The 26,755-nt window shown below is 40.9% G+C and overlaps 1 protein-coding gene across 15 annotated transcripts in view; it reads left to right on the top strand.

Annotated features, from left to right (window-relative positions):
• camk2d2 (calcium/calmodulin-dependent protein kinase (CaM kinase) II delta 2) overlaps positions 1 to 26,755 on the top strand; it is a 41,685-nt gene that overhangs the window by 12,628 nt on the left and 2,302 nt on the right. The window contains exons 3-20 of one of the 15 annotated variants that reach the window (XR_003983711.1): positions 8,110 to 8,169; positions 9,870 to 9,924; positions 11,762 to 11,827; positions 12,409 to 12,481; positions 14,506 to 14,608; positions 14,768 to 14,851; positions 15,225 to 15,319; positions 15,618 to 15,740; positions 15,935 to 16,018; positions 16,302 to 16,344; positions 17,547 to 17,587; positions 19,298 to 19,357; positions 20,797 to 20,841; positions 21,595 to 21,643; positions 22,819 to 22,839; positions 23,242 to 23,317; positions 23,412 to 23,506; positions 26,185 to 26,477. Coding sequence is in view for 14 of the 15 variants with exons in the window: in XM_030413259.1 (XP_030269119.1) it covers positions 8,110 to 8,169; positions 9,870 to 9,924; positions 11,762 to 11,827; positions 12,409 to 12,481; positions 14,506 to 14,608; positions 14,768 to 14,851; positions 15,225 to 15,319; positions 15,618 to 15,740; positions 15,935 to 16,018; positions 16,302 to 16,344; positions 17,547 to 17,587; positions 19,298 to 19,357; positions 20,797 to 20,841; positions 21,595 to 21,643; positions 22,819 to 22,839; positions 23,242 to 23,317; positions 23,412 to 23,506; positions 26,185 to 26,417 (1,406 nt within the window). In the remaining variant the exon portion in view is untranslated. The other 14 variants (XM_030413259.1, XM_030413251.1, XM_030413272.1 and 11 more) reach the window with 14 other exon arrangements.

A 26,755-nucleotide genomic window follows, 5' to 3' on the forward strand; every position in this document is an offset into this window, starting at 1 on the left:
CCAATTTTAGACATTGACGTGTGTTTACAGGTCTTGGGGAGCGCTACTGCAAATGTGAAAAAAGTAGTTTAAAGGCTTTAGTGGCACCAGAAAAATCTGCATATAATCTGATAAATTGCCTCCAGTGAGGTCAGTGGCTAAGTTGCATTGTGGATAATGTAGGCTCTGTGTATTGAAAAAGAAGAAGGGTGTTATATCTGGTGCTGCTGTATTTTGATGAAACTTTTAAGATAGTTTTGTGATGAAAAACAGGATAGCTACAAACACTTTAAGGCTTTTTCTTAACAGAGGAATAGCAATAAAGAATAAAAAAATGCCAGCATGTTTACTTCTTCAAAAATGAAATAAAAAATTAAGAAAAGGAGGCAACTCAGTCTTAATCTTCAGCTGTCATGGTCTATCTTTATAAATCAATAGTCATTCACTGCTGGAAAGAGTAAAAGAACATATGGACAGACAGACACGCAGCTTAGATCAGGCCAAAAAGGTCCAGTCTTGACAGTCCCGAATGGTATCAGCTGACTGAGGTTGCTTTAAGTTTGTCCGCACAATTACATTGGCCTCATATTATGTAGAAATGCTGCTGCTGCAAGCAAAGAGCCTCTCACAAGTGGCTGTGGCACATTCATACACACACACAGATACATTCGGGTATTGTAAAGCATTGTTGTCAGCCAGTCACAACTCATTGTTGTCAGTCTGAGACTTTTTGAGAGTGAGGCAGATTTCCGACTCAACTGCAGCACACTTGGTTCAGGAGAAGGTGTAAAATGTGATTTTCCAACACATTAAAAATAAATGCTCAGTCAGGCTGACGCACAGACAATCAAACCTCTACTTGGCCCCTCTGTGCTCCAGTCCAGTTGACTTGTAAATCTTTGATGTTGAATAAATGAAAACTGTCAGTGGAAAAACCACATGAGCACCCTGTACTTTCTTGTTACGTGAGCAGCCCAACTGCATTTAAATATTCACCAAGTTAGTGACTTTTTTTTATCCAATTTTGCTGTTTTTCATCGGAGTTAGTGTCTGTAGTGTCATGTTTTGTATGAAGACAAGTTAAGTTGCACAGAATAGTTGTATTTTTACTCATTAGAATTAAGAAGCATCACATTTCCACATTTTCAGCCGCAGAAGCTCCCGTCTTTTACAACAACTGTGTCATCTCTGCTGCTCAAGCATCATGTCAAAGATATCTTGTGGTTGCAGAGGGGCTACACTGAAAATGTACTATTTTAATGTATTATGTAAGCAACTGTCTAAACAAAAGCATCTAATGCAGACAAACAATATAAAATCGGATAGTTGCATTGTACTGTGTGATCTTCTTTTAGGCTTCTTAGCGTCTTAAAAAGTTCCCTTCTTTACTTCCTACCCTAACACATGTCCACGGCGTGTGCTCTGTGCATTTAGGGTTAATTAGTGTCGGTGTGCATGCTGTCTGTAGTTCTGTAGAGTTTGATAGTTATGTGTGAACTCTCGATGTCGGCCATTTGCATGCAAGGCTGGTTCCACTGCAGAGGAGAGGAGAGGCCTGACGCTCTGATTGGTGCAGGAGTTGCTAGACAACAGATGTCCAGCCGGCTGGGAGGTGGACTACCTGTGGAGGAGGGAGAGAGCGGAGACAGAGGATAGAGTGAAAGAAAGAAAAGTGGGGGTGGAAAATGACGGAGAGCGGGAGCGAGGCTGTCATGTGACCAACATTTATAGTGCGGGGTTAAATGCGGTACGGCGTAAAAATACAACCCATGTGTTACGACCGCCTTTGTATGTGTTCTTCAGGCAGCGTTTGCTATAGGTTGTGTTTTAATTATAACAATTTTCTCATTAAGTATTGACATTATTTTGACTTCCTCCTGTGGGCCTGAAACAGCTAAATAAATTCTCATCAGTTACCTAAAATTGTACAAAAAAGTGCAAATTTAAAAATCTGTCTGCTTATGACAAACTTGACTGCCTTGATTTTAGCCGTCTTTGCAGCTACTCTTGCCACTCTCTTGCCACTCAAGTCTCTTGAGTATTTGAGCACTTTATATATTTATTACGTCACTTTACGCTGATGCTTTGTTGAACTCAGTTGAATCTACTTTCAGAAACATTTGATTTGGCTTATGACCTCCAGTGAAGACATTTTTCACATGACTACATGGCTTCGCTTGTTTGATATATTGATACAAGTTGATGGACGTATCAAACTAAAAATGGATGGATATAAATAACACCATTTTCACAACAACATTTTTCTCATGACACTATTCAATCAGAGCAGGTCTTGACCATGTTCTTTAATTTTCCATTCTCCCTTAAGCAAACACTCTGAGACAGTGGCGAGCAGGAAAAAAAAACCCCTCTAACAGGAAGAAACCCTGAGTAGGCTGGAACTCAAGGTGGACGGTTGTCAGAAGAGTGAGAATGAGGATGAGAGCACAAACAATAGGACCCCTAAATATGGAGATATTTTTTGGGTGTGGGTAAATGTTTTCATGTGGGCTGCCAGATATAATATACACCAAGCAGCAGAAGGGCTGCGGGCTGAAGATGCACCAGTCTAACTTCAGCAGAGCCCTGTTGGCTTTCTAGTAATTTGTCTGCTATAGATTGTTGTCATGATGAAGCATAAAGTGGAGTTGTTGGAGTTTTAAATGAAGACATCTGATTCATTACATAAAACACAAAAGATTGTGACTTGTACTTGTGTCTCTGTAAAAGATTGTGTATGTATTATGCACACCTTTATTGATACAGAGATTTAAAAGACGTATAGTATGTATGATCTACGAGAACGGTCACATAGAGGGAAAAAGAAAAAGCGTGGACTCCTGGGCTTGAGGTGCTGACAACTGCAAGATGTAAATAGAAAAAATAGAGACGTCACACTCAACCCACAAGAAATGTGTTATAAAAGAGTTTAGTGTTAAGTCTCTATGACAAACATTTTATAATATACATGTTACTGCTATGAATCTTCTAATTTAACAAAAGGAAAGACTGAGTTTGTGTTTAACGGCGAGTGAGCCAAAGAGACCATGTGTCATTCAGTAACATAGTAAGACTGAAGCAGGGATGGAGCTATTAGTGACCTTGCTCAGAGGGTCCTGCTCATCATGAAATAATGGCTGAGCTGCCCTTGTTTCTGGCTCTGCCTGTCAGGCTGCCTGTCTGCTGTCGTGCTCGTCTCGCTCGCCTCCAAAGCTGGCAGAATACTTCAAACAAAATCGAAATTGGCATTTTCTCACAGGCAATATGGCGGACGTGTGACCACACAAAAGAGCTGCCCCGGAGTGTGTTTGTTGTCAGCGTGTGCAGGCCTCTTATCAGAAGTTTTCACAGTCTTATTTCACTACCACCATGTGATTAAGTGTGCTCTTTCTTTGGCCTTGGGGTGCATGTTTCCAGTTTATCTGCTGTTTATTTAAACATTTGCCACCTCTCCAACCTAAGTGGATGATTTATGATGTATAGCTTTGAGCTGTTCCACGTCTGAGCCTGAGTCACTGCCGTTAATCATTTTGTGGCAGTTGCTTTGTCAATTTAAAGGTGCAGTTTGTAAGAAATGGCCAGAATTTTATTTAAAAATGTAAAAAAAATGAAAATTGAATGTTATTATCTGTTTCCCACCTTGTTAAGTCATTCTTTATCAACTTTATTTATAAAGCACTTTTCATACATGAGTATGTAGCACAAAGTGCTTTACACAGGAAACATAAAACAATAATAAAGAAAGCCCCTCCCTCCCACCCTCTGTACTATATACATGCACACATACATACACACACACACACACACACACACACACACACACACACACACACACACACACACACACACACACACACACACACACACTCTTACTACAGGAAATAAGGAGGCATGGAAATAAGGAGGCATGGCAAGGCACTGAGGATTGAGGAAACGCCACCTTTGGGGCCGTCCACACTGGGAGGAGTCACAGGCTGTGCCACGGGGGGCACCAGTGCCCAGGCCCCCCGACCCTGACAGACAACAACTAGCTGGGCCAAAGGGACCCAAGGACAGCACCCCCAGCAGCAGCCCAGACACAGCTCCCAGTGTGGAGGACCCCCCTGAGGAAACTCTGGAGTTAACCCTTAAAAACTAAAAACATAAGATAGGATAAAAACCCTGACAAAAGATAATTAAATGAAGTGAATAGTTAAAAGGATAAAATGCATAAGATAATAATAAATAAAATGAAATAGTATTGAAGATAAATAAAAAAAAAAAAAAAGAAATTATTTAAGATGAAAATAGTTAAAAAAAAAAAACAAAAAAAAACAAGATAGAAACAACAACATGAAATACGATAGAACCACATAAGAATGGAATAAGAATTTAAAATATTAGTTAAAAACCTGATTAAAAAGGTGTGTCTTTAACCTTCCCTTAAAAATATCAACAGTCTCTGCAGACCTGAGGTTCTCCGGCAGGCTGTTCCACAAGTGAGGGCCATAGTGGCTAAATGCCGCCTCACCGTGGGTTTTAGTTCTTGGTTTTGGTATGGATAAAAGGCCGGAGCCGGAGGACCTCAGGGTCCGCGAGGGTTGATATGGTAAAAGAAGGTCAGATAAGTAGGAGGGCGCAAGGCCGTTAAGACATTTAAAAACCAGTAAAAGAACGATCCTGAAGCGCACGGGGAGCCAATGCAGTGACTCTAAAACTGGTGTAATGTGCTCCCGCCCTCTGGTCCTCGTCAGCACTCGTGCGGCTGAGTTTTGTAATAATTGGAGATTTAGAGTACTCTTTTTGGGAAGACCAGAGAGCAGGGCATTACAAAAATCTAAGCGACAGGAAATAAAAGCATGCATTAGCACCTCCGTACTGGCCTGGGAGAGGTTGATAACTATTGTGAGAAATCATTAACATAAACAGTGTCTTCACATAGATGAGTATCATTAATCATTAATAATCGTATACAACTAAAGGCAAAGTAAGCATATTTGTTATTTCAGAAGAGTATATCGAACTGGTAGCCCTTCGTATGACTCAGTACCCATGAAGTAGCTCTCAGTTTCTAAAAGGTTGGTGACCCCTGCTCTATAGGTTCAGCTACAGCCATAGCTAGCAAAGAGCGGCAGTTGTCAGTCACTCTTGTGACATGCTGCCCCCTATGTTTTTTCAGAGGTACCTTAGAATTCTGGTCATATTCTATCTATTATACCTGTAATGGATCACAGTTTATACTTCAAAGGAGGGATCAGGTGACATGACGAGCCTTTAGGATCTTTAGAAAAGGGCAGACGCTTTAAAAAACAAGTCTTTGTCTATCACCGTCTATCTTGGGTATCTGATCTGATCAATCTGATCAGCAGTAGGAGAGCAATACCAGTTGCCATGCGGGGAAGCGGGATTTGCACAATCACGTGAGACTACCACCAGAGACAGGTGTTAAATCAAACTCTTGCCGAAGTCAGTAAGGAGTCGAGCGAGAACATGTTGTCCTAATACAGTACAGTAAGATTATCAAAGTGACAGGCTCTCATTTACCTCTGTATCCATGATTTAGGGAGTAAACATTCCATCTCCTATTCTGTTTCTTTGTGCTTGTACCTAACGGTCCCAGGGAAGGTTTCAGCTTCTTCCTCCCATATTTTTAGCCTTAACTGTTGTGAAGCCACAGCTCGACCTGTATTTGTTTTTGCGTGTGACTGTAGGGATTTTATTCTGGCTTCATCTCTTTCACTGCGACTGATAAACTCCACCCTCTGGTGTGGATGAACACTCTTTCAGCCACAGTGAACATACTGTACTGGCATTTTTTTTTACCCGGCATTTGAGAACACGCCAATTTCCATTTCGTTGAAAGTGTACTGCAGCTCGAAGTTTGTGTTTGCGGCGCTTCCTATAGATGCACTACGCTGACACACACACCTGTACCTATAATGGGAGCAAGCTGCCTGGGGTTTTCTTTGTTAGTCTTGCCTCTGAGCTGCCTCTGAGTCCACACAGTTTCCATAGCATCAAGAAGAGCAGAGGAAGTAGACACAGATGAGAGTGAAAATAGGCGTCCTATTTTATCTGGAGAAAAAAAAAAAGTAGAACCGCCTGCTCTTATTTCTCTCCCTCACTTTCTCTCTCTCTCTCTCTCTCTCTCTCTCTCTCTCTCTTGCACTCTGAGTCTCGAGGCAGAGCTGAAATGGGTCGCCTCAACACCGTACTGCATCACTCATTATAACAACTGCTGCTCTGACTCAGTTGTTCCGAATCCAAGTCTCCGGACTTCGGTTGCTTCTGACAGGGAGATGTGAGAGTCACTTCTTGTTTCAAAAAGTGAGATAAAAATCAGTCTGGTTTCATGGAGGAGAGATGATGATGATGATTCTGTTTGAGGGCGGCCATGCGACTGCGGTCACGTGGTAACCGTTATACCTGTTGTCCTTTCTGCTTCTCCCTGATGATTGTATTGTATCCAGCTAATGACATTTGTATTCTCTGTTGGCGAGCACTAATGTTGTACGAAGGGATTAACAACAGCTGAGTTCTATCTGATTTCTGCAATATTGAGTAAAATATCGGTAGAGACCAAATACAGAGCAAAAAGAGAGTTCATGCTGATATCTACCAGGTGATCAGATGCAGAACTCCAAGTATGTAAATCATATAAACTTGGTAAAGTAATACTGTATGTCGGTGTTTTCTTTTTAACTTGTTGAATGCTGCCTCAAGTTGCTGAAAAATCAGTTTATGCAAGTTTTATGGCCTTTTTTTGTTTTTTGGTTAGTCTAATGCTAAATTAAATACCTGACCAATCACAGCACTTCAGCACATGATGGATACTAATATCCAGTAATGCAGTAACAATACTGTCATTTAGCAACTTGTTGATTTGTAACACTGCTTGCATAAATGAAATACAAACTGAGGTAGCTCCCTGAACAATCTGTGTCCTGCAGGGCTTTACTATATTTCAGGTTTATTATTTATTCACATTAACTTTTTATTATTAATTCCAAGCTAAGAAGAAATGGTTCATTTAATGTTTTTATTAACATTTAAACATGCATTCCATTTGTGTGATGTAATTAAATATTTAAGTGAATAGTTGAATACATAAAGAGATACATTAATAAATAAAATAGAATATATAAATAAATTGTTGAATTATACAATGATAAATACATACAAAGGTTGTATTTATTTAAGATTTAAGGCATAAATATGAATCTATGTCTCATTTGTATTAATTCATTCAAGCCTTCTTTTATTTTCAGTGTTATTGTTGGTGCATCTAACAGCATATGAATTTATTTATCGAGCCATTAATTAATGTCTTTCGTTTTTTATTTTATTTTGGCAGTTTCAGTCCACCACAGAAACATGCATCATGGTACTGAACAACAATATAATGGTTAACACGTGCGTTTGCATTAATTTGCCATCATGATTAAATTATTTTATAAATATAAAAAAGATGTGTACATTTTAACCATTACCACCGGCTCTAGTCTGACGGTGTTTATTGTCACATCAACCAATCCCTGTCTGCTTTACTGAACAAAGAAGCATCAGGGGAAACCAACTGATCTTTATATTTAGATTTGGGTTTGGCCTTGTGAGTTGTTAAATGAAATAAAATAAAATGTGTGTCTTTGCAAACTAATTTGCAGCAAAAGGGAACCTGCAAAGAAGACTGCAAGCCTAGATTTTGTGCGACACAATAGGTCAATACGAATCTGCTGTGGCTGCTCACCCTGTTTGTTGTACACTGTTGCCTGCCTGTTTGTGGCACATAACCAAACACATATCAGGTCACATTATTTTTGTCAGGCATCTCAGTTCTGATAAGGAAAGGAGCCGAGTTGACTCACAGCCAACACACACACACTCACGCACACACACACACACACACACACACACACACACACACACACACACACACACACACATACAGAAGTGAGGATGTCAAGTAACAAACATCCACACTGACAACGATGCCCAAACACTCGTGTCCTCCACAACATCTGAATTAACTTGCAGCCAGCTTCGTGTTCGATGATTCAGAAAGCCAATCAAAGTGGTGAATAATGAAGAGCATTAAAAATAACCTGTCTGTGTTTCCCTCTGTGTTTGTATCTCTTCTGTTTTTCCTTCTAGATCATCAAAAGCTGGAGAGAGAGGCGAGGATCTGTCGTTTACTGAAGCACCCCAACATCGGTGAGCAGCGAGTCCTCGATCTTAAAATATGCACGCTGATACAAACGAAAACACACACTCATTTTGTTCAGGTCTCTGGTGAATCCTGCTGTGGCTATTCATCTTCTAGACACAGTTATGAGGAGAAACCAAGTGTGTGTGTGTGTGTGTGTGTGTGTGTGTACCGGTATCTAATGATGATGTATCTGTGTGCTCTCCCAGCTGAGTCATCAGAAATACACAGGTGCCCTACGCCCTGTCTCTAAACCACTGACCCTTTACGCTCTTTCCTCCTCATTATGCCTCTGATAGAACCTGTCTCTCCTCTTTTTGTTCTTTTCACACTCACACGCTCTTCCCTTTTCTTTTCCTCGCTGTCATTATTTCAGATTTCGTAAGTCAGTTCTGCACCAAAGCTGCCATTCCAGTCAGATTTAAGATGGCTGTGCAGTTTGAGAACAACTATGACTGAACATTTGGACTTCCAGGCATTGGACTCTGAAAAACATTTATGTTTCATAGAAAAATACACAAAAGAAGAATATATGATATAGAGAGATAATATTGGAAAATACTTTAGTATAAGGAGCCAAATGCTAAGTGGGCTTTGAGGGAATTATTGACTTTATAATGTCACACATACCTGTGAATGTTAAAGGGGCAACATGTAGTAGGAACTTAAATTGAAAACATTTTAAAAAATGACTATAAATGTCAACAGTTCTGACATTATTCTGTCTATGTATCGTGTTATAGATATATATCTACTGAGGTTGAGCGTGCTAACCAGCTGGCCTTGGCCTGTAAAAGTACAAAGCTTCTGTGCTTGCTGTGTAAAAACTCCCAGTCAGGAAAGCTAGTTGCACAGCTAACTGGGCTATCTAGTTAACGGCAGCTATGGTTAGCAGCAGTAAGCAATATCTCTGAGGATATCCTGCCCTCTACTTGTTTTCATTATGAATGTCACCATTGCCACCAATGCCAATTCTTACATATTGCACCTTTAATATCTCCATATAAAACAGTAGTAATGTCAGCGCACCTTTATGGTCCAGGACCAAAGTGGAAGTAGAAAGGTATTTTGCTCATATTAAATATTTAAACATCATGAATCATTTATCAGTGAGAATTCATGTGTTTCATCTTATATTTACCTTTACATAGGATTTGATTTAACAGCCCCCAGATGCCAGTTCAGATCTCAAAACAATGATGTACAGATCATTAACCATTTTCCTGATCTAAATGTCACAAGGCTGATTGTGCAAGTGCAGGTTCATCACTAGGGTTATCCAGATGCTTCATTTAATTAATACTGGAGGCAACAGCCCCGGCTTCCTTATCTAGTTACCTATGAACAGCATGATTAGAATTTGATTGTACGACTTAACTGGGTTTAGGTTGCTCTCAAAGGGTTCACCTGATCACAGGGATTGTCGGGATGGCAGCTGTGCCAAGACACCGAATGTATCCACTCCACGTAACGATGGCGATAGATTATATTATGCCCTGCAAACTTGTTTTGCAACTTGATTTCCACACTGTTTCTGATACGATATGAAACTAATGACCAAACTCTGAGGAACAGCAGCACAAACTGAAATGTAAACAGTAAGTATTGGCAGTGTTTAAATCTTGGTGTTGACAGCTTTGTTTCATTTGGCATTTTTCTTCTGTCTCTTCTCCTCATCTGCGCTGTGTTTTGTGAAATCTCTCTACAGTACGACTCCATGACAGCATATCAGAGGAGGGTTTCCACTATCTGGTGTTTGATCTGTGAGTAACAAACTCTCAGACGCACACACACATTGTCTGTCAGGTGTATCCAACCTCACAGTTTCAGGTGTTTTGTTTTACCGTCCCTTACAACTTGTTTATTTGGATAAGGTGGATAGTGCATTTGTGTGTAAAGTTCTTCCTGAGTTCTTACTAGTTAAAACTATTCAACTAATTTAGGTTGCACTATAAAATTGAAGGAATGTCTTGGTGAAGACTTAAGTTATGTGTAAAATCTCAGATCCTAAGAATCATCGTTTGCGCTGACAAATCAACAACAAATCAACAACTGTCCGACAGAGAAAGGAACCAAAATGCAAGACCCTCAGAGGCAGCCAGGTAAGCGAACGAAAAACAAGCTTTAATGCAACCAGAGCTGTAATCCCTCAAATCCATAACCAAAGGCATACCAAAAATGTCAGCAACAAAACAGGAGCAATCCACTAGCAAAGCTAAACTAAGTAAAGACAAAAAAAACAAAAAACAAACCCAAAACACTGAAACAAACCAGTATAACACGAGGGGAAGACAGGACAGAAAAACACAGACAAACCAAGGAAGAGTGAGGGGAAAACACAGGCTTAAATACACAGCAACGACTCACTACTGGAACACAGGTGAGCAGTAAAAAGGACAGGAAAGCAGACAAAGAGTGGAAGTGGAACATGACACGAGTTCTACAAAATAAAACAGGAAATGACGAACCAACAGCCAAAAACCATGACACAAACTATGTCTTGGGTAAAATGCTGTTTAAATGTGTGCTTTGCCGCCCACTATTATACAACAATAAGTTGTGAGCTGTGTAAATTCAGATTCAGATTTTGATTGGCTGTCAGTGTTTTCTTATGAACTCCCCGCCAATTAACTCCCAAGTCTTCCTCAAACCTTGGGAGAACGCTGATTTAAAAATTCATAAATCTTCACTCAGCAAAATTTTAACTAGGCTTGAACTTATGAGGAGCTGGTACAACAGGCTCCTGACCTATATCCTCCCTCTTGCATGTGTGTGTGTGTGTGTGGTTGTGTGTGTGGATGGGCCTTTGTCTATACAAAACTTATTGATATATGTGCACCTATACACAACAATAAAAAAACACTTCTTCAACTTCTTCTTAAACACTCATGCAAGCTTTCATTCACACATACGCACACTTGAAACATTAAAGGGGCTGTACGCAACATTTTGTTGCAATTTATATGTATTAATCACTTTTTTATCGGCCATATGTGAGCGGATTGTAATGTGACATGAAAAATGAGACCCTTTCCGTCTCTTGGAAGCCTGTGGAGGATTTGTTTAAATAGTTTAATGCTGCTGGACTGTGATTTTCTTTGTGAAGGACTCTGACTTTATGCAGGTTCAAGAGTTCCTGGTCTCAGTGCCTCTCTCCGAGACAGTTGCTAACTTTAGTTTGGAAATGGAGTCCACTAACATAAACTCACATCTAGTTTCCAGCACAGCACAGAAGTTCCATGGAGCCCCTTTAATACACACAATAACACCGTTTTACACTCAGAACGCCACTCAAAAAAAGATGTCGTACAAGTTGTAATTGGCTTATAATAAACAAGAAAAAAATCTGCCAATGTTACAAGTGAAAATTGTTGAAAAACAAGCTTCTATATCTCAGCGAAACACTGTGATTGTGTTCAGATTAGATTACCTTTTGCAGCGTGGCAAATTGTTTATGGATGTAATAACTACAAAAAGTAATTTAAGTATGTCTATAAATATATGAGGCAGTTAGAAAATCAATGAGCGATTGTGTTTCAGCCATCGATACTGAAAGAGAGGCAGGAACAAGTGCACAATTTTCTCTCTCCCTCTCCACAGGGTGACAGGAGGAGAGCTGTTCGAGGACATCGTAGCCAGGGAGTACTACAGTGAGGCTGATGCCAGGTAACACACACCCACACGCACTCGCATACTTGCTGAGCAAAGCAGCCATTATGCATCTCTGTCTGTTGCCGGTGTGTATATTTGTGTGTTTCACGTACGGCTGTCTCAGAGGTGTGATACAGCTGCCTTGTCTCTGAGGCATCTCACAGAGTTATTTATAAAGTTGATTAACGACATATAGCCTGCGGTATTAATCATACACAGCCTACGTTACACTGCCAGCTTTATGTTGAAATGCTGCCTCCCCAGAGAGAAAGAGAGGCAGATATAGTGTGCTTGTGCGTTTGTGTGTGTATCTATGTATTCTCAGCACTGTAGAGCTTTTGTGTAATACATTTAATCTTGTGATGAATGACTTGCCTTCACATGACTTAATGTCATCTGTCAAGAAAACAGCTTCACACATAAGAAGTCTAATGAGAACGACATGTGATACATTGTTATGGGATTGTTTCCTCCTCTCTTCCTATCAATTACTTATCCTCGTCTTCTCTTCTCTGCCGTTCTTCCTTTCCTTTTCTTCTCTCCATCAATTTGCTTCATCACAATCCTGCGCTTGCTCATTGCTCCCCTGCCCTCAGCCACTGCATACAGCAGATCCTCGAGAGTGTCCATCACTGCCATGTTAATGGGATTGTCCACAGGGATCTGAAGGTTTGTATGACTGCAGCCGTGGCTGCAGCCATGTTCAGTCGTGTCTATGACAACAGATGGCAACACTCAGAAAGACCCAGTGACTCCCCTCACAGTCTTAACCTTTTCCCTTCAGACACTTTTCACAATCTGTTTGCAATAAAACTCAAATCAATAATTATATGCTCATCATAAAGATGTGTTATTGTCACAATATGCGTTTCTTTGTCGGAGAAACCTTTAAGATTTGAGCAATTAATAAAAGTAATTTGACCTTGACCTCTGCTTTGAAATTGTCTGCAAATCTGAGCTGGAATAAGATCTAAACCTACCAAACTGCACAGTCCTGAAGAGTAAATCCGCCACCTTTACATCTAAAGTGTGTTCTTGGGGAGTACTACTGCGTATGTGAAAAGATTGTTTCCAGTTTAAAGCCTTTTGTGGCTCCAGAGGAAGCTGCATGGCATCTGAAAAATTGCCTCATGTGATGTCACTCAGTGGCTAAATTTCATAGTGGGTAATTTAGCCACCAGGTCCTGAAAAGCAGTCCTTTGGTCTATTATTGCACTCTTATAACACTGTTGGACTCATTATGGGGTGTTTAAAACAAATAATCAAAATACATATTGCCTTTTTTATTCCACAACCTGGTGCCTAAATTACCCACAATGCAATCTAGCCACTGAGTGACATCACTGGAGGCAATCAGATTACATGCAGCTACCTCTGGAGCCACAAAAGGCTTTAAGTTACATTGTTTTTCACATATGCAGTAGTACCCCCTGAGAACTGTAAACACACTGTAATATGTAAATTGGTTGAGTTGTAATTTAAGGCCCAGCTCTCCAGTCTGCCTTTGTTATATTAGAATCTTGTTGAGTCGATAGTCTGGATTTAATACCTGTCCTGCAAATGTCAAGATAAAGGATCCTCCTCTGCTACTCCTCCTGATGTTTCAGAGAGCCTGCTAGCATCTTTACGTGCAGTGCGAGTGCAGCATTAAGATGACAGGAATAGGAGCAATCACAAGCCAGAACCTCAGCAATGATCAGCATTTGCATAATTATGTTAAATTATGTCGAGAAAGATTTACCAAGGTCATGAATATTCTAATGGTAGTCTGTAGTCTCGTAACCTCCCAAGAACGTTTTTATGTGGGAGAAAAGAGAGTCTCCTGAATCTTCAAAATGCGTTGTGAAAACATGTAGTTATGCTGTTTTCAATCTGTTGACTTATTAAGGGGAGATGTCCTTTGTTGAAGTGATTTTTAAGTTTAAGGATGCTCCATAATCGGGAGGATTTATTTATCGTTATGTAAATGTGTCCAGTTGTCAGTTAATGTCCTGTTGAGTCATATGTCTGCCATAAACTGACTGCTCACAGGCTGTCTGTGTTTAGAGTCTCTAAATGTTAGGAAATGTATTATTCAGTAGAGCACACTGTCTAACTGGCCTAAGGTTAGCAAAGACCTTTCTGCACCTGTGTCTCTGTTTATGTATGTGTGTGTGTGTGTGTGTGTGTGTGTGTGTGCGCGCGCTTGGGACTTGCATATATTTATGATTGTGCTAAACTGTGTTAGAGTGCGATGTGTGGTTTGTAGTTACCCATATGTGGCTGAGTCACTAGTCTTTTACACCCACGTCCCCTGTTGCACCACACGTCCCTCCTGTATCCTTCTCCCTGCAGTGTGCACTTTGCTCCCACTCGTGGATTTTAACAGTGAATTGGTGTTATTGTCATTGTCTGCTGCCAATTCACGCACTCAAAATCCACGAGACAGAGGGAGCAAGTCCACAGCTGGAAAAATGTCCGTCGTCATGTAGGGATTTGGTCCCGTTGCACATTTGTGTTTATCTGTCACTTTGCGTGACAGAAAAGGGAGTTGCCTCAGACACTGATTTAAGAGCAGGTTAGCATCGTTGACCCCTAATAGTTGATATTAGGATTTGGTTGGCTAATCTGATTTTAGATCGGTGTCTGTGGGCGGCTTTTTCCCAGAGCGCGTGACCTCTCACCTCTAACCTGTTTGACTCCGCCCCCCCCAGCCTGAGAACCTTCTATTGGCCAGTAAGCTGAAGGGGGCGGCGGTCAAGTTGGCTGACTTTGGGCTGGCTATCGAGGTGCAGGGGGACCAGCAGGCATGGTTTGGTGAGTATTCATACATCCATTTTACAAACCTGAATCAGTTGGTCAATCAAGCAACCAACCAATCAGTCGATCGATCGATCACTCAACAGCCCGGTCACTGAATTGCCCACTCTGGCCTACCATTCCACATCCCCTCCTCCATCCATATTACTCCTCCAGGTTTTGCAGGCACCCCAGGATACTTGTCTCCGGAGGTTCTGAGGAAAGACCCATATGGGAAACCAGTGGACATGTGGGCCTGTGGTAAATAATATTCAGATTCTCTCTCTGCAACTGTTTGAATTAACCTGATGCTGGAGCTAAAGCCTCAGTCTATGGCTTTTATCTATGGCTCTGCACAAGCATTGCAACTTCATGTTGTTTCAAGTATTTTCTGCAAGGGGACGTTTACATTTACATGTACTCTGTTGGTTAAAGCTCGTGTTAGTAAGATAGTAATACTGATGCTTTGGGTTTCCCATCTCATCAAATACTGACTCTTTGGGATTTCCACCACCTGAAAGCAACTATTTCACCAAAAGGAGCTTTATGAATAGAGTTTATATCCGTATACAGTATTACAGTGTATTGTTTTTTTCTATTAACATGCTTAACTTACCATGTCACTTCCTTCTAGGTGTGATTTTATACATCCTGCTCGTGGGTTACCCTCCCTTCTGGGATGAGGACCAGCACCGCCTTTACCAGCAAATTAAGGCTGGGGCCTATGATGTAAGCAGACAGTTATAAACAGGGCTGTCATAAAAAGGATTGTAAACTGTTCACATTGGAACTGATAGCAATAGCTGAAAGTATGCATACCCATAAAAATAAAGATAAAAAGTAACAACCATAATAAACACACATGCAATTGTCAGTACACATATTTACTCCATTTTCTGTCGTTTACTTTCACTTGTTGTGCTGCTGTTTTGTTCCTCCTCTCCTGGCCTTGTTTTAAAAACAGTATCTGATGATGCGATATTATTCTGTGTAGTGAGCGTTTAAACACTCTCTTGTTTTTTGACAGTTCCCGTCACCAGAGTGGGACACTGTAACTCCTGAGGCCAAAGATCTGATCAACAAGATGCTAACCATCAACCCCAGTAAACGCATCACTGCCGCAGAGGCCCTGAAACACCCCTGGATCTGCGTATGTGGCGCACACACGCAAACAGAGATGCAAAAAAAAATGAACAGGCATTGATATTAACGATAATGATAAACTATTATTGGTAACAGAATGCCCGAGTAGTATCAGATCCAATCTGCATGAACACATACAACTCCCCACGGTCTTATTCATTTCCCCCCTAATCCTCAAATCCTCTCATATTCTTCCTGCAGCAACGGTCCACTGTAGCCTCCATGATGCACAGGCAGGAGACTGTGGAGTGCCTGAAGAAATTCAACGCCAGGAGGAAACTCAAGGTGAGACATCTGGCGATCTGTTGCGTTTCTATTTCTCAAGAACATTCAGTCCAGCCGTCTTTTTCTCTCCCGCTCTCTCTCTGTCTTCCTCACTCAAGACTTCTCAGGGTAACTTAGGAATGATGACTTGCTCTCTGAAACCTTCGAGTTGCCCTTTTGCTGTGCTCCGCTTTTGTCCCGTAACCTCTTAATCAATCTTCCTATTTCTGTCCCCTCCTTCCTTTCTTCTTTACTTCCTTCCATCATCATGACCTCCTTCTTTCCTCCTTTTCTATCACTGCAGGGAGCCATACTGACCACTTTGCTGGTCACAAGAAACTTCTCAGGTATGTCCCTCTCTGCCTGATGTCCAAGAACATATCAAATAAACAAAAAACATTGATCTTAATAAAAAAAAACTGAAAAACTGAAGAGAAAAAAAAACAGGAGACTGGAAATGCTTCTCAGCCCAATATATTGGAGGTAGTTTGGTTGGGTGCATCTTCTAGTCATGAGGAAAACAGATCAGAGGCACTACAAAGTAGGTAAAAATGTGCTTTAACCTTGAAAAAAAAAATCAATAGAGGCTTTTTAACCTATTCTTGAATGCCTTCGATCTGTTTCTCCATAGAGCAAAGATGATCATGGCACAAAGGTGCCACTGGTAAACAGTCATTTCTCTTTATCTCTCTAGCTGTTGCCCTTTCACCCTGTTTCTATTTTGCACTCAATCATACATTTTTGCATGCATTTCCTTTGACCTGTCTCTATTTTCTCAGGCTCTTACTGGCCTGCTTTCTGTCTCCATTACACAGTGAATTGCATTAGTGCATTTGTGTCTCTTTTTATTCATCATTTTCTTCCTATTTCAATTTTCTTTCCTTCTTTTGTTTGGATTGTGGTTTCCATTTGAGGTAAGATTTTTGGAATGACAGGGAAATATGCGGAGTGTTATAGTTGTGTTGTTTAGGCCTTACTTAGTCTCCTAATAGCCAATCACATTTGCATGAAGATGAGGTATTTGGTATTCAAAAGAACGCTATTGAACCTCACGCTTGCAAAAGTGCCAATATGAGATGAGAATGAAATTCAGACAAGGATGCAGCATGCATTTTGAAATGCAATCTAATGTTTAGATTCTTTTGATGCCATGAGAAAAACACGGGGAGCGAGTGGTGGGATTGTTGGATGTGCGAGTGCTCGCAAGTGCATGTGTATGTGTGCAAGTGTCAGTTTAAGACTGCTGCGAGAGTCTGTCGAAGATGGATAGATTATCCCTTTCATCACCTGCTAAATATACCACCCACCCTTCAACCCTTCACATGTGAATTAGTATGTGGTAGGAGAACAACCCAGCATAGATGATGATGCCATTCTAAGCATCTGTTGCATTGCATTATGGATTTTGCAGTTGGAGTTTTGCACCTGGAGTTTGAAGATAAGCACAGTCGACTGATATGCTTGCTGCATGTTAGTGTAGCCTCAGGCTCCGGAATCTGCAGGTGAACTCTCATGCTGAAGTGTTGCCTCTTTCTTTTTCCCTCTACAGCAGCCAAAAGTTTGCTCAACAAAAACAAAGACGGCGTCAAGGTGAGTTGCTTTTGCACAGTGAAGACAATGCTTTGATACTTGCATTAGTCTGTTGGAACGCTCAGTGTCTGAGACCCCTTCTGGATAATTATTATGCATCGTGCACTTAACGACATCATCATTCAGGGACAGTCACTCCAAGCAGTGGGCAATGGTTGTTAATGTCTTTGCTTGATCTCACAGTTGTCCTTGTGGCACAGCAGACCACATGGAGTTACATTTGTAGTCTTATCAAACGTTTCTTGCCTGTATTTACTGAATAGACCGTGTCTCACATTTTCCGTAGTCACATAATCTTTACCGTAGAGCCCCTAATGTGTTCTATTCTAGTTTCTCTGTGTGATCGGGACCCAGTCTGAAATTAACACTTGATGCAGAAGTGCATGTGCACTCTGCATGCAGTTACAATGTTGAGAATGTAGTTAGATTAACATATAAGTGAGTGTTGATGTTTAATTGGACCTCTGAATACATTCTTTGAATCAGTGTCACTGTGTTTGGGTCTTACTCAGGCCTACAGTATGTCATGCTATGAGATCCATTCCAGGAAATTCATCCCTCAATCATGTGACCCAAATGAAAACTAGACGGGCACTATGAGAGCGCGTGCCTCCGCCAAGGCCAGTAGTCTACCCTTCTGTGACATAATCTGCAAGCACAACCATCGTCTTGATTTATTTCTAGAACTATGAGGATTATATTGTTGTGCCCAGCTGCAGACTCACCATTTCTCATCATTTTTCCTTAACATAGCAGCTTCAAAATCATTCTGATGGTACAGTGTCTTGTAATAGGAGGAATGGTGTATACTTTTTACTTGAATGTTATTTAAATGTACATATAGAGAAAATAGCGTGTTCGTATAATCAGTTGCACTATGTGTTCTTTAAGTACACAAAAAATAAAAATTGTTGTGGTGTGCCCACGAAACTACTCTCCGTTTGTGACAGCTGCTTTCTGTACGTAGTTTAATCAACCACTTGCGCCGGCCACCCCGTTGGATTACTGATTCCTGTGAATTGTGATATGGAGTCATTGTATTTCTACAGTTGGCTGTGTTTTTTCACAACTGAATTGATTATATTTTAAGACGTATGGCCTTTATTCTGCCAGGGCCTTATCCCTTATCTCACTATTATAAATGAAAGTGATATAATGTTAATAATTTGATTTGTGTCCCATCTCACATTAATTGGATTCTTCCTCCAGGTTTCATGAAAATCGTAGTATCACAGCATTTTTTGGGTGATATTCCTGACATACAGACAATAAACAAACCGTACCGAAAACATAACCGGTAATAAAAAAAAAAAGTAAGTCTGTTTAACAGGTTGTGTGAATATGGAAAAATCTTATTCTGTGTTCTCCTGAAAATAGCCGTTTGGAACGCAATCAAAATTTGGTCTTAGAAACGTACTTCCCACAACTTCAGCATAGCCCATTTTAACTGACTTCTCTCGTTTCTGCTTCCGTCTAAAGTGAGGTTTTCCTATTACACCTACCTTCCAGCTAAATTGTGCCTCATTAGATATACTTCATAAGACTAAATTTCGAGGTCTTGGTCGGTAAAAACGCAACACTAATCTTTTAGACACATGAGTTGGGATGATCTCTTTGGAATGGACCGTAGCCAGAGAGTATGCGTGTGTGCGAGCGTGTGCGCGAAAAGTGTGTATGTGTGTCATGTCCCCTCTACACTGCCCCCTGCAGGTCAACAACAAAGCCAACACAGTGACCACTCCTAAAGACACTGGCCCTGCCCCTGCGCTGGTATACACACACAACCTCACCTACACCCGCACCTTCATCCACAAAACCTCTACACCTCCCCACCTCCCGCCCCGCTGTGGAGGAGGTACAGGTTCACCCTTAGATTTCCACACGGGGGTCAGATCATTTTCTTGTTGGATCTCAGCCGAGATTGATAAGATTTAAATGCTTAAGACTGAAAATAAAATGGGTGGTAAGAAGGGGTGAAACAGATGTCAAGTTCAACTTTAGGCTATCCCTGAATGAAATCGTGTGTAAAAGCTTTTGTGGCTGCGCAGCATGTCCCAGCTCTGGCACATTTGATAAAGCTAAGATAAACTATTCATAATTCAGATCGGTGCGTTCACTCATTTATCTGAATAAGCAGAGCATGCATGGAGCATACAGAGCTTTGGATTTGCTGGATCTGTATAATTCTAACGTTGGGTTGAAACAATAAGCTTTTACACACATGAATAGTGTAGATTTAGATATGTATTTCAGGGTCAACCTCTACCTCAGTCCTCCCTCTCCTCCCCCTTTTCCTCTGCAAGAACCCCTCCTCTGTCCTCCCTCTTCACACACCTACACCATGCATGTGCTCCTCCCATGTCATGACATGTACTTCGGCACCATCAGTTCTGCCTTTGATAGTAAAATTCCTGACGTGAGGCGAAGACGTGCTATTTAGCTTGTCTGTGCATGGCTGGAGTGTGAGGATGTCGGCTGCTTGGGCTCGTTATGATGCTACATTCCCGAGTGATTTGGCCGTCACTCACTGACTCGCGCATGGTGTCTGCTGACTGGCTGTCTACGTCAGGCCACATGACTGCTGCTCTGCATGACGTCAAAGGATTTCTGCCCCCCCCCATTGGCTGTCAGGACGATTACGCATGAACACAGGCACATGGCATCTTTCTCTTTCTTTCTCTGTCTGTATCTCTCTATCCTCCTTTCTCTCTCCGCCATGGCGCACACACACACACACACACACACACACACTCACAGATGCAGGCTGCTGATGTTATAATCTACTGTAATCGGGCCGAGTGATTAGAAGGTCTGAGCTGGTCATCAGAATCGATTCCACAAAAGCCCAGACATCTGATTACCGAGGCAGGAGGGCTGATGAAAGAAAAGCAGACACAGAAAGAGACACTGAGCAACATTGGCACGCAGGAAGGGAGATAAATGCCCAAAGAAAGAAAAATAAGTGGGCAATTGAAGAAGGGTTTAATTTATATTATATCAGAAACATTAAGATGCATAGGTTTGAGATAGATAGATAGACAGATAGATAGATAGATAGATAGATAGATAGATAGATAGATAGATAGATCACCTTCCTGACCTTGACATTCTGAAAACAAACACAATCTCATTTTCCTCAAGTCTCTGTGCCTTTTGTCGTTTCTCTGGTCATGTCTTCCCTCACGTTCTCTGTCATTTGTTCTCTTTAGGAACCGCAGACAACTGTAATCCACAACCCTGTGGATGGAAATAAGGTATTGCAAAAGAACAAAACAAGTCACAGTTACAATTAATAACAATAGTATGGCTCCCAACCGTTAACAGCAATTCAGTTGTATTGTGTACTTGTTATATGATCAACTGCTAATAAATTATCTTTATCTGGGAATCATGCTGGTCTCTGGGTTTAAGAACCTAACCAAGTAATCGTAACGTCCCTGATTAAAGCTGAGCCAGGGACGTTTGTTCAGTGGTATCCCTCGTCTTGTTTATTTATTGAAAAATGCTTTTCTTTACTTAGATACAGCATTTGGAACTTTTAATTTCAACTAGGGCTGTCACAATATCAGATTTTTCGCTGCATAATTATTGTGGCTAAACAAAATCGCAGCTATAATAATTTCAGTCAATATTCATCTTTAACTTTGTTTACTGTGTGTTTTGTTTTGTAAACTGCCCACAAAATATGAGTACATGGAGGTGGCGAGAGAGTCGTTAACCATAATTGTAAAAAGAAGTGTACAAAAAGAACAATTACCATCAACTTCTCAATATTTGTGAAAAAGCAGCCAGATGAACTCAACCAGATGCACATGCTGATTATTCAGAAGAATCATGTTTTTCAAATATTAACACAATATCAATATTTCATTTTTTAAATATTACATTTAACGTGAATATTACGATTTTGCAACGCTCCTAATTTCAGCACTCACTGATGTTACAGTTGTAATTTGTGCTATGTCATTATTGATATTGATGTTGATATTAATGTCTTTCTTTTTCAGGAGTCCATTGAGAGTGCCAACACCACCATAGAGGATGAGGATGTAAAAGGTAGGGAATCATTTGTTTTTTTCAACTGACATACCTGCTTAGTTTCCTTGCCCAACACTGTGAGGTAACAACAGTCAGTACTCACCTTTCCAATCCAACTGATGACGCCTTGGTTTTCCTGTATTTCTTCATATGCAGTTAAAAAGAAACACAACAACTTATCTACTGCAACCCCCCTTTTTGGCTGTCAACTCGAGTGAAATGCAGTCCGCCCAGTTCTTTTTCCGTCTTCCCCACCCGAGCATCCTCAACTTTCTCCTATCCTGTGTCTGAGGATGATGCTCAGATTGGTTCAGACTGCTTGCTTCTTCATTTTAGCATTGTTTCATTTTTTCAGCATTAAATTGTCTCCTTTCTATTTTTTCTTCCATTTTTTATGTTTTGTCCATTCTTCCACAATTCCTATCCTGCCTTTGCCCCCCCCCACACACACATACATACATACGCCTTAATCAACCCGAATCTTTGTGACATCCCCCACCCAAAATGCACACACTTGTCACCCAATCACACATCCATCCATGCAATCTCTGACAGCCCTTCGTCTGGGCAGCTTAGTGAGCGGTCTCTTGAGCTCTAAGAGCCGTTCCTCACAGATGTCTGACTCAAGGCAGACTCCCACCTCCTCAGTTCAGAGTAAGTCCCTCCACTGTGGGGGAAAATTGCCCTGTTTTGTTCCCCTCCTGTTACTCAGTCACTGGTGGAAGAAAGTGATCTGTGTCTTCAATCCTGTGCTCCTCATGTTCAAATCATCCCCTCGTCTTATAGGAGTGGGTGTTTTTATTCTGCCATGTCTGTTTCCCCTCCAGCGATAGCAAACCTCTGTTTTTTGACCCTTAAATATCATCTCCTTGTGTCCGATTTGTTCTTCTGTATTTGAATTGAAGAAGAAGCGCTCCTGCTGTACATTTTAATTGTGTAGATGCAGATACTGTTCTCACTCCTCTATTTGCCTTCTGTTCTTACTTATCCAAACATTGACTCATGCAGCAGAAAGCTACCTCGCACACACACTACACGCACACACACACACACACGCACACACGTGCGCACATACACACACACACACACACACACACACACACACACACACAGAGCACTGGTTGATATATTTCTTTACGATCTGACGTGTTTTTTTGTTGCACCAATTAAGTAATTTTTTTAATATCCCCCAGCCTGCACCAATAACAATAAAGGTAACTGTCAACATTACTTAGTTGAAATTGCTTTTGTAGCAAATTACTTGCATCTGAGCATTGGTTTGTCTTTGTTCATTTTGAGCTTTGTTGGGTGAAAGGAATCGTGTCATCCTGCATTTTCCTGCCTGATATCATTATTAGTCATGGGAGGCTTTCTTGTTGTTTTCGTACTGCAATATGAAATTACAATTTTTGTAAAACACTTTTATTGTGTGCCTTCCCATTTCTAATAACTTTGAATCCCGCTAATCGTAGAGTAGAAACCCATTTGGATTTGATGTTAAGAACTGCACTCAGACCTACATTTGCCTGAAATACAGTGACAACATGATTGAAAAAAGAGAGAGGGAATGTATTCAGTTTGTGTGGTTGATGGTTTTCTGTGATCTTGTGTTGTAGCCCGCAAGCAGGAAATTATCAAAGTCACTGAGCAGTTGATTGAGTCTATCAATAATGGAGACTTTGAGGCCTATGCGTAAGTTTCCTCCTCTCTGCATTTGTACAGTAACATCCCAAAATGATTCGCTTACTTTCTTTGCTGATTCTCTGTTCTTTTTTTGGTTTAACAGGAAGATTTGTGATCCTGGTCTCACTTCCTTTGAGCCTGAGGCCCTGGGCAACCTGGTGGAAGGACATGACTTCCATCGCTTTTACTTTGAGAATGGTAAGTTGAAAAGCATCCTGTGGCAAAAAACAAAGTAGTTGACAAAAAACAGAGTAGTTGACATATGTATTAGCAGTAGGTCTCCAGAAGGTGCAAATAGCCAGCTGGCTGCACACCAGAACTACACGGAAGGCTTAAGGGTTCTTTACTAACATCAAGTTGTTGAAATTTTTGCAGCTTCTCTGGAAAAACGTTTGTTAGGATGTGCCGAGTGATCTAGTGGGTGATGGGTTGTTTGCTTGGAAACACAGTGAAAAATACTTGCTGTTCTATTTTTAGTAGGGAGAGCTTGTTTGTTCAACTTTATGTCCATGAATACAGAATCAAAAATATACAAAAACAAACTACACATTAATTGATAAGTTCCTCCAAAAATTTAAATTCAGTCATTCCGTGCACCCTGTGAAGTTTCATAGTCCACAAAATATGTCTGAAGCTTCACAGCAAAACAGGGTTCTCCAAATAAAGTAGAGAAGGTAGAAACATTTTAAAACATCAAAGAAAGTTTGAAATAAACATGAAATGCTGCTCATCTGGTTTAATCCAAGTCTCTGGAAGCCCCTGAGGTTCCAAATTAATTTGAAACTATGTCATTTACACCTTTGATGCATGGTCAAGCTTGTGCACACACTTTAAACAGGGTATGAGCTAATGTTTTTAGCTCAGCAGCTACAATGAAGAGTTTGGCTTTTGAGCGGAGTGTAATAATGACTATTCAAATCAATTTGGCATTTTGGGGCTTCAGGAGATTTGGATTACACCATAGGAGATGTAGCAAGCCACTTTATTTTTTTCAGGTATCTTTTTTGGTTTTGAAACAAGTTCCCATCTACATGCTGTTTTATTGTGAAGCTCCAGAAGTATTGTGTTGATTAAGAAACCATACTTAACTCTCAGTTGGCATGTGAGTGAGCAGATAATGACTGAATTTTCTTTTTTGGATTAACTTACCCTGTGATTGTACACTTATTTTTAAGTTGGAGCATGGCAACTGATTAAAACTGACATCAGATAGATAGATAGATAACTTTATTTATCCCCGAGGGGAAATTAGGTCATCGTAGCAGCGGTACAATACAATCAGAAATACAAAATACAATCAAAGTACAATACGCAATTTAAAACACTATACACTATATACAATATACAATAAGATGCTTAGCAGTTCCAGATAAATATTAAACAATATTAAATACTCAGCAAAATCTTAGTGGATTTGAAGGTGCAAGATAAAGAGAGAAAGGTGTATTTTTAATTACAGCGGTAAGATTTAAGTAATAAGTCACTTAAATTATGTGTGTGTATTGCCTGGGCGTTGCTGTGAAGCGTTGTAAAGTCTGATGGCACCAGGTAGGAATGATTTCCTGTGCCGTTCTTTAAGGCAGCGAGGTTGAATGAGTCTGTTGCTGAAGCTGCTCTTAAGCTTGTCCAGGGTTTCGTGGAGGGGATGAGAGACATTGTCCATGATCACCAGCAGTTTTGCCAGCATCCTGTTCTCAGCCACCTCCTCCAGGGTGACAAGCTTAGAGCCAACAACAGACCCTGCCTTCTTTATGAGTTTGTTTAGTCTGTTTGCGTCCTTTGCTTTGATGCCCGCACCCCAGGACACCACAGCGAAGAAAATGGTGCTCGCGACAACAGACTGATAAAACATCTGGAACATCCGGTTGCAGACATTAAAGGACCTGAGCCTCCTCAGGAAGTAAAGCCGGCTCAGGCCCTTCTTGTAGACTGCCTCCGTGTTTGCGGTCCACTCCAGTTTATTGTCCAGCACCAAACCCAGGTATTTGTAAGAGTGTAAGAGTCTTCTGAAGTTAACTTGCAGAAGACAGTATGTGCACTAAAATTACTCAAATTGAATTAAGGGTAACCTGCAGGCTGCTCATTAACAAAACGTATACTGACACACAATGTTTCTCGTATAGCTCACACACTGCTGTGAGTTCCGTCTTGCTCGAGTCATATATGCATGCAGCATAACGAGTCAATAAGCAACAGCTGTAGAGGCAGGTCACAAATGTAATCAGTTATTGGGAAGCACAAGCATCCGTACAGAAAACTCACTGAAACCTAGTGGACAGGTGATGTAGAGCCATCATGTGCAGAGAGAGACTAAATATCTTAAGTTCTGTTTCATTACTTCAAATGAATAATGGTTGAATCATTATATAAAGTGAACAGTACACAGATTTTGAATATAAAGAAGGCCTCCAACACAAATGGGGTTTCATATGGAAGAGAGTGTAAATTATGCATTCGTATGTATGTTCTTTATCAATATTTAATCCTATCATCTTACATGCTGGTATACTACAAGGTCATTGCTGTGATTTTGGACTAACCTTGGAGCAGAAAACCACTAATGAGTAATGACTGCTATAAATGGCAGAATGTCCTCAGTCTGGGTAAAAATAGTTCAGATAAACCAGATATGTCCTAGAAACCTCAATCACTTGGCGAGCCTTTGCTTGTCCACTATCCAACATCAACATATGGAGACTTTTTGTTCTTCTTGTCTTGATATGGGGTTAGCCCTCCTTTAAAGGTCTGGTTAGTGTTTGGTTTTTGCTGTTTTGGAATTTCCCAAACAATCATCACCCAGCCATGTGTAGAAAGTGATATCCATATATTCATATGACATTTGCTCACTGTAATCAGCCATTTTGTCTCTCTCTCAGCCCTGTCTAAAGGGAATAAGCCGGTGCACACCATCCTCTTGAATCCACACGTGCACCTTATCGGGGAAAATGCAGCGTGTATTGCTTACATTCGACTGACCCAGTACATGGATGCTGCCGGCATGCCCCGCACCATGCAGTCTGAGGAGACCCGTGTGTGGCACCGCCGTGACGGCAAGTGGCAGAACATCCACTTCCACCGCTCCGGCTCGCCCAGCATCCCCTCCCAGTAAGCGACAGTAAGGAACACACAGCAACTTAATTGTGCCTGGAAGGTCCTTGAACACACAAAGGTATTAGAACTTGTATGGAGTAAATATCAAAAGCTTGACAGACCTGGTGGAGGAGTTAAGCTAAAAGTCAGTTGAAAAGGTGGAGTAGTTGGCCATTGAGTATTTACCACCACAGACACTTCGAGTCATCATGGGAGGAGAATCATAGGTGTAACCTATGACATTAATTACAGCTGCTTGTAGGCCCTGCACACCCATGCAGGTCTTGTCAGTCAGTCTTACTAATTTGACTGGTAAACATTGGGCAGAGTCATGCTGAGAATTATATCTCAAAACTT

This window comes from Sparus aurata, chromosome 1 (genome assembly GCF_900880675.1).
Source record: "Sparus aurata chromosome 1, fSpaAur1.1, whole genome shotgun sequence".
Lineage (NCBI taxonomy): Eukaryota > Metazoa > Chordata > Actinopteri > Spariformes > Sparidae > Sparus > Sparus aurata.